An 8,724-nucleotide genomic window follows, 5' to 3' on the forward strand; every position below is an offset into this window, starting at 1 on the left:
CTGGAGAGAGAACGGTGAATATAAGCTGTAGGGGTCAGTAAAAACTAATTACACGAGCAGTCGATAAACTCTACTTGTATGTATGTGTGTGTGAGAGAGGGAGAGAGAGAGAGAGAGAGAGAATGTGTGTGTGCGTGTGTGTGTTAGTTACAAGAACCGTTACACTTATCGCCTTAAGCACATAATATCCGAGTCCACCCGTATCACGTTTTTCTACGTGTGTGAGTGTTTCAGGTGCATTGAACCAGCTTGTGAAACATATATTTATATACTTGGAAGTCACTCAAGCAGTCCCTGAAGAAGCATGCTTAGAAGACACAATGAAACACAAGAATAATCTATCTCCGTGTCCGGGCCCAATGATATATTGTTGCATGTACTAAACAGTGTTCAAACACCTACAATATATCAGCATTGAAGCTGAACAACATCAATATGGCAACCATGCCTGCCAAACATTAATCAGCATATATTAGGGCCGTCACCTTCTTCTTTATTGTACATACACAAAGTTTCTGGGCTGTACCTTGTCCCTTCGTCAAGTGAAGGGGCAAGGAATAGTCCGGGACCGTTGTCTATATAATAAAGAAGTTGACATCTTTTTGTCTTATACCTTTAATACCAACTTCTATGTGTTGTCTCAAGAACTTCATTAATCAGCATTGGTGTATATACCAATTTAGATACCAAAATAAGTATGAATACCGGGCAGATATATACTGATAGGTGTATTCTTTTATCTATCTTTGGCATTCTATCTATATTTGAATGTCTTTTTAAAGGAATAGCCCTTAGACTGATAAACACCATTTGACCTATTTGTAAAGACTTTTATTTGTAATGGCCAATTAACTGGTGATATCGTTTTTTTTTTTTGGTTTTTTTTTTTTTTTTTGTTTCTCTGGTGTTGTTTGTTTTGTTTTGTTTGTGTGTCTTTGTGTTGAAAAACATTTTGAAATAAAGAGCTATATTACAAGGCTTTTTATTTGACGTGACTTAATGCAGCAGGTTGTTGAGCAAAAAACTTCGAACATTCTTGAAACGTTAATAACTTGGGGAAAAACAGTCCAAACCTAAGATAAGCGAATATTATCCAAATGATATCCGTCTCGAGTAGATCAATTTTGAATAACCGTTTTCGGATGAGACATTTTAAGTTTCAGTCACAATCAAACATGGATGTATACATGTAGGTATTTTGCATGAAAGTTAATGTCGCTTTTTCCTTCATGACATTACTCTACAATGTTTGGTCTATTGTGACACAAATTATAATGGGGCTTGTATTAAGAATATATTCATGCCCGACACTCGACTGTGAGCACATCAGCTATACAAGATTAGAGACAGACAGGCAGAGAGATTGTTAATTCCGAGTCTCACCTCATACATTGTACATTAAAAAGTACGGGAAAAGAAAACTAGTATAAAACTACTGAGAAACAGATCCATTGACGGTGTTAATTATTTCTTACCTTGCACAGTCTGTCATTCAAACGTGTGTATCCTCGACTGATTAAGCAATCTCACTGCACTAATCCTGTTAAGAATGTGACAGCATGGTTGGATCCAACTCAAACACAAGCAAAGAACGTGTTTTGCATCTTAACCGAGAGGTAACGTTGTCCCGTTGTACACACTGCATGTGTATATAAAATCTATGAAAGGATTATAGCTAGAGAGTTACCGGCATACAACAGACTTAATAGTGTTGTAAGGAGGCGATTATCTAGGCAATCATAATCAGCTATGTATTTCATTGTGAATACTACAGAATGCTCTAAAGCATATAACACCACACCTGTTATCATATGTAAACAGAAACGGATTTTATCGGTGACCAGAAAGATTAGAATGACACAGCCTAGTGAACATTACCTGTGCCTGTCGTCTCTAAGACGGAATTTGAAAGAACATGGTGTACATACATCCACCTTGTTGCACTCCAATATACCTGGTATAACCTCCAACCTGCTGTGGGCGAGCATACCCGCCCGTGTTTAGAAGGCCGTTAAGCTTCATTTTAATAAACGCTGTTGTAAAGCCGTTAGGGTCACGACACGGAGGTTAGGCATATAGAGCTGGCGCTTACAGTCACTGGAACAATGATTGAGTTTCCAAGCGTGTAATATACAGGGACATTCTGGGTGTTAAAATAAACACGTGTCCTACCTAGCCTAGCGACAATAACCCCCGCAGTCCTGTTTCCTCGGGTGGTTTCGTAGCTTCAGGATTTCGTCGTGGAATATACTGCTATAACCACTGTCAACTCGTGTTATAAATTCCCTGCTGTCATCCATGTTTGCTAGGAAACTTGAACTGTTCGCTCCTACCTTTCACAGCGTCCTTAGCGATACCTAAACATTTCAGCCGCTTTAACTGGAGACTTCACTGCAAGCCATAAACTGTTCACGTAGTGACAGCGGGGTACTTAGTTAAAAATCTATACATTCCACTTGTCCGGACGCACAACTTTCACTGCGAGGTTGCAGGTGATCGGTTTATCAATGACGTTTTTGAATAATGACACGTAGTAACTGTTTTAAGTACTAAAGAAGTTATTTCGATCGGTTATATATAACTAGACACAAACCGTAGTTATATCAAAATATACTCAGGAAGAGTTACGGACCACCCAAATTTTCATTATGTATCTAATAGTTCATATTATGATCCATATAATGCTTAAATATTGAACATCTGGGCCGTCCTTAACTTTTTTGGTTGAGTATATGTTAGTAAACTATTACCTCTGCTGATGACACGGCGGTACACATATCCTTCACAGACTAGATGCAAACTTACGTACAGGACTGGGTATAAACCTTTACAGGGTGTGTAATTATACATTTGTATGACAAACTTATGTCGTGCAGGACGCGTGAAGGTCCGGGTTAGAACTTGATCTTCAGTGATATATCCTTGTTGTAAGAGGCGACTAACGGGGTCAGGCTCGCTGACTTGGTTGACACATGTCACCGGTTCCCAATCACGCAGATCGATGCTCATGATGTTGATCACTGGATTGTCTGGTCCAGACTCGATTATTTACATACCACCGCCATATAGCTGTAATATTGCTGGGTGCGGTGTAAACCTAAACTCACTCACTAACTGCGATATTGCTGAAATAATGCAGTGTTTCATTTCAGCTTAATCAACACACTGTAGTTGAATTGAATTAAATGAATTGAATTACAAATGACTAATTAAATTTTGCCTTCTTTGAATTTTAAACATGATTACTTAAGACTGCATAAAACAAATTATTAGGCTCAAAATTCTTCTCATACTTTTTCAAATATGCCGTTTAGGCACCATACATCATGGCACCATTCACCATGATGTTTTAATAATTTTCATAATGTGTATGAAAAGTGACTGTGTTTTGGTGGTGATCAAATGAGCCAAAAGACAAAACCAAACATGACAGGGTGTGAAAAAGTTTGCATTTTCCAGAATATTTCAGTGTTGATACAAAATGAATTTGTTTGTGCATGGTCAGATGTTGGGCTCAACAACAAATGGAAACAATTTGTTGTTACAACATACGTAATCTGCAGAATACCTGGACAAAGTATACTGTGAGACTAAATCCACCCAGCTTTGAATGAATACAGGGTATAGATAAGCAAACAAAAGTGAGTGCGTGAGTGACTTTAGTTTTATGCTTACTCCAGCTATAAGGCGACTCTCTCTAAATAATAGTCCTCTGGACCAGACAATCCAGTGAAGAACGGCATGAGCATCGATCTTCGCAACTGGGATACGCGCGTGTCTGACCACGAGATCCCGTTAGTCGCCTCACGAGCACAGATTACAGAAGATCACATCTAACCCGGATCTTAGCGGGTGCAAAACATGTAGTTTCCCCATGAAATGTATTTCCACAGATCGTTGGGGAACAGTTTGATACTGTGACCGACGTCAAAATAGTATGTCAGCCGGTACGCATCCGGTACGCTGTATATTAGCCACTATATAAGCTTATTATAAAATAATGAATTTTGGCTGAAAGAAAGTTTCCAAAGTTTACCCAACTAAATAAGAAAAACTTGCAAATGAATAACTCAAACAACATTGTTTTAACATTTTAAAAAATGGCACTATACATTTGGTTAGATGTATTTGTCTTTCTCAACAAGGAATATAGTCAACTCCATCATTTTGAATGCGTTTTGGGGGGCATGTGTACTAAGATGACCTACATCTAAACGCTGAAGTTTTCAAAAGTCTATCATATCAGAATCTCTTTCTATAATGATAAGCTACATAAAAATATAATCATAATTAGTCCCCTGAGTTGGTACCGATTGCCCTACCTGGCCCATGGATTAATATAGCTGGAATATTGCTGAGTGTGCAGTATTCCATATAAATGTGTAAACTCACTTACTCACTCACAGAATCAGGACACTTTAGTCATTGGAACATGCATTCTATCCTATTCTATCTATTCAACTATTGTTGCTCATATGTGACGTAGCACATAAGCCCTGCCCATTATTCATTCACTTATATCACACAGGCTGAGGCCGCACATACGTTAGCATCAATAATATTATGTCACTCAGAATTATGGGCACACCTATATCACACAGGTTGAGGCACATGCATATCAGAAACCTATCTGTGCATAGATCAGTTGTAGAATATGTTAACATATGCCAATAATGGAATCGGTGAGCATAGACCAGTGGTAGAATGTGTGGGCAGAGACCAGTGGTACGATGTATGAGTATAGATCAGTGGTAGAATGTGTGGGAAGAGACCAGTGGTACGATGTATGAGTATAGATCAGTGGTAGAATGTGTGGGCAGAGACATATGGTACGATGTATGAGTATAGATCAGTGGTAGAATGTGTGGGCAGAGAAAAGTGGTACGATGTATGAGTATAGATCAGTGGTAGAATGTGTGGGCAGAGACCAGTGGTACAATGTATGAGTATAGATCAGTGGTAGAATGTGTGGGAAGAGACCAGTGGTACGATGTATGAGTATAGATCAGTGGTAGAATGTGTGGGCAGAGACCAGTGGTACGATGTATGAGTATAGATCAATGGTAGAATGTGTGGGAAGAGACCAGGGGTACGATGTGTGAGCATGGACCAGTGGTAGAATGTGTGGGCAGAGACCAGTGGTACGACGTATGAGTATAGATCAGTGGTAGAATGTGTGGGCAGAGACCAGTGGTACGATGTATGAGTATAGATCAGTGGTAGAATGTGTGGGCAGAGAAAAGTGGTACGATGTATGAGTATAGATCAGTGGTAGAATGTGTGGGCAGAGACCAGTGGTACGATGTATGAGTATAGATCAGTGGTAGAATGTGTGGGAAGAGACCAGTGGTACGATGTATGAGTATAGATCAGTGGTAGAATGTGTGGGCAGAGACCAGTGGTACGATGTATGAGTATAGATCAGTGGTAGAATGTGTGGGAAGAGACCAGGGGTACGATGTGTGAGCATGGACCAGTGGTAGAATGTGTGGGCAGAGACCAGTGGTACGACGTATGAGTATAGATCAGTGGTAGAATGTGTGGGCAGAGACCAGTGGTACGATGTATGAGTATAGATCAGTGGTAGAATGTGTGGGTCGAAAGCCAGGGGTACGATGTGTGAGCATGGACCAGTGGTAGAATGTGAGCATAGACAAGTGGTAGACTGTGTGAACATAGACCAGTAATGGGATGTAAGAGCATAGACCAGTTGCAGAGAGTGTCAGCATAGACCAGTAGTAGGATGTGTGAGCACAGACCAGTGGTAGGATGTGTGAGCATAAACCAGTGGTAGAATGTGTGAGCACTGACCAGTGGTAGAATGTGTGAGCATAGACCAGTGGTAGAATATGTCAGCATAGACCATTGCTAGAATGTGTGAACATAAAGCAGTGCTAGGATATGTGAACATCAATGATGACTGACTGCCACCACCTTTGTGATAGTTTCACCCACATGTCAGGAATTATAGCTGCTGCGATGTTAAATAAAAACAAAAAGCAGTTTCTTCAATGACAAGATGAAATCACCAGATGTTATCAAACAGCCAGTGACATTTAATCACAATTACATAAAATCAATGATTATGAGAACCAAAAATAAAACAGTTTATAAAGTTTGTTCCTTGCGCCAATTGTCGTAATTACATTTCCTGACGGATTCTTCCATCTGGCCCATCCTTTGTAAATCTAACAGAAAGGTTCTTAGAGGATCGGAATGGCTTTATTCTAGCGTCCTGTTCACTCTTGGAGTCTTTCACAATGGATCTAACACCAGAAGTGACCTTCAACTTGGTATTATTTTTGTCCATGACCTTGGCCTTCACCACATTGTCACCGGAAGCACAGGAGTCTGTCTTGACATGTGAGATATTGCTTTGAACCTTGTCTTTAGATTTTCCTGTGTAAGGTCTTCGAGTCTTCCTTGGCTGAACTGGAGGACTGACGATGGAAGAACCGGTCTGCTTATTGCCAAGAGCGTGACAGGTCAGAGAGGCAGTCTGCCGCTGGAGAGCTGCCAGCTCTTCCTCCAACTTCTTCCTCTGCTCCACCTCTGCCTGCTTCTCCTTCTCCCAGTCGCCTGTCAGTTTCTCCAGCGTCTGTCTCAGTTCCCGAACCTCGGCCTGCTCCATTGTGCAACTGAGACGATAGTTGTAATACTCCAGCCTAAAGTCCTGTCTCTCCGACTCTGCCTTCAGCCTTAAGACGTTTTCCTCCCGGAGTTGTCGGGCCTGTCGTTCGTTCTCCTCTCTCAACTTCTGGTTTTCATTGAACAGGTGATCCAGAAGACTGAAAAAGGATGTGCTGATAGTTTGAATGTAAGTGTGCTTAAATTGTTATCGTTTCACAAATCTCTATTTATTCGTAACTGTAAGCCCATGCACATCTTTCAACGACATATCAGTAACAGAGAATAACGTGTCAGTTTTAGATTAATTTTCAGTATTCATTTTCTGTGACACAACAGAAGTTTGAATCGAAACTGTGCCTACCTTTCCTCCAAATCCCCGACTTGAGATTTCAGGTCCATATATTGAGCTGCCAGAACAAAAACAAATATTACTTCAAACACAAAACGCTATTCAACTGAATAGGTAAGCAAAAGCACCTACTTCGAATGCTATAAAAGAAACGAAGAAAACAGTCGGAAAATATATCATCCTGTTCCATAATTTACATTAGCACTTCATGGGGTTACATTGGCATTTAATTAATTAACATGGCATAGTGAAAATAGATCGTGGTAACCAAACTGGTAACAAAAATAAAAACATATATTCAAACGCAAGAATGAGGTTTTGGAATGAGGTAATGTGGTAGCCTGCGACCTCGTTGTATCGCGGTACTTAGCATATCCGTAATCGTCAAAAGAATTTGGTACTTATGTGGCCTTTTTCATCATGAAATCCGATTACCATGACATTTAATCAGCACATCTGTGTAGAAAATATTATTTTAACTTTGATAGTGTTTCAGCGAGAGCCATTAGACGAACGAAGCCGGTTAACGTTTACCAAAGGAAATGACTCCATCGTGTGCAAATTCGCTTTCATTGATCAGGGATCATATTACATTTTCTTTCCTTATTTGTATTACAAATTTTGCCATCCACCGGTTGATTCATATAGCTCTTAATGTCACTTCCGTTACCTTATATGGCATCAATAAGATGCAGGCGACCTAGTTCAGATCAAGTGGGAAGTGTCATAAACGACACGTAAATATTATTGCAATTATTTCATGGATGGGGTTGAAACAGATTCCAAAAGATTCCAGAATTTTATGTTAACATTTCTCCTGGATAATACTTATAAAGATTTGATACATCGTGCTTGTTTTCCAAAACGTGAACAAGCGACTGACGTCTGACTGCCGATTTACATATGCAAATGATCTCTACGAGGCGTGTCTCGATCGGAAAACCGGAAATACCGTTTGCCGCGATACCATGAATGCCGCGATACAACGAGGTCCGAGTATATACAATTTTCTTTGATTCTGTGCAGCATTACAAGATGAATATTTCCTACCTAGTAAATCCAGGTGCAGTTTTGGCATTGTTGAACTTGGAGGGTTAGATTTACACTCGTTCGTCTCGAGGATTGGGGAGAGTAGTTTCTTACTCTTAAGTCGTATTTCTTGATACATCTTCATCTGTGGGCTGAAATATAAATATATTAGATTTGGAATTGGAATTGAAATATTTGCAGTGCGGACTGAGATTTACTCCACGCAGAACTAAGTTGAAGATGAAATGGTAAGTGGGAACATTATCAGAATTCGCAGATAACGAAATGTTCACGTTTCAGCTCTTTTTTCAGGGTGAGTGAGTTGAGTTTTATGCCGCACTCAGCAAAATTCCAGCTATATAGCGGCGGTCTGTAAATAATCGAGTCTGGACCAGACAATCCAGTGATTAACAACATGAACATCGATCTGCGCAATTGTGAAACCGATGGAATGAATCAACCAATAAGCGAGCCTGACCCCCGATCCCGTCAGTCGCCTCTTACGACAAGTTTGTTTTTTTTTTTCAGAAAAAATAAATGAACTGGAACAGTTAAAGTGTAAGTTCTTACCTGATACAGACATGAAGTGTTGACTTGAACAAACAGACACAGACCAGCAACAAAAGTGAAGCTTTGCAAGAGCAACAAATGTACGTCTGAATAACACCAAGTTTTGTAGGTGACTAACTCGGAACCATTAAACGTTGTCATGGAAC

General features: G+C 40.0%; 1 protein-coding gene across 1 annotated transcript; it reads right to left on the reverse strand.

The window, feature by feature from the left end:
* Positions 1 to 6,142: 6,142 nt before the first annotated feature.
* LOC137258551 (uncharacterized) lies at positions 6,143 to 8,153 on the reverse strand. The gene is made up of 3 exons (XM_067796259.1): positions 8,030 to 8,153; positions 6,992 to 7,037; positions 6,143 to 6,788 (listed from the first exon to the last, which is right to left on the reverse strand). The coding sequence occupies exons 1-3, from the start codon at positions 8,151 to 8,153 to the stop codon at positions 6,143 to 6,145; spliced, it is 816 nt and encodes a 271-aa protein (XP_067652360.1).
* Between the last annotated feature and the right edge of the window lie 571 nt (positions 8,154 to 8,724).

Source organism: Haliotis asinina, chromosome 12 (assembly GCF_037392515.1).
Source record: "Haliotis asinina isolate JCU_RB_2024 chromosome 12, JCU_Hal_asi_v2, whole genome shotgun sequence".
NCBI classification, from domain to species: Eukaryota; Metazoa; Mollusca; class Gastropoda; order Lepetellida; family Haliotidae; genus Haliotis; species Haliotis asinina.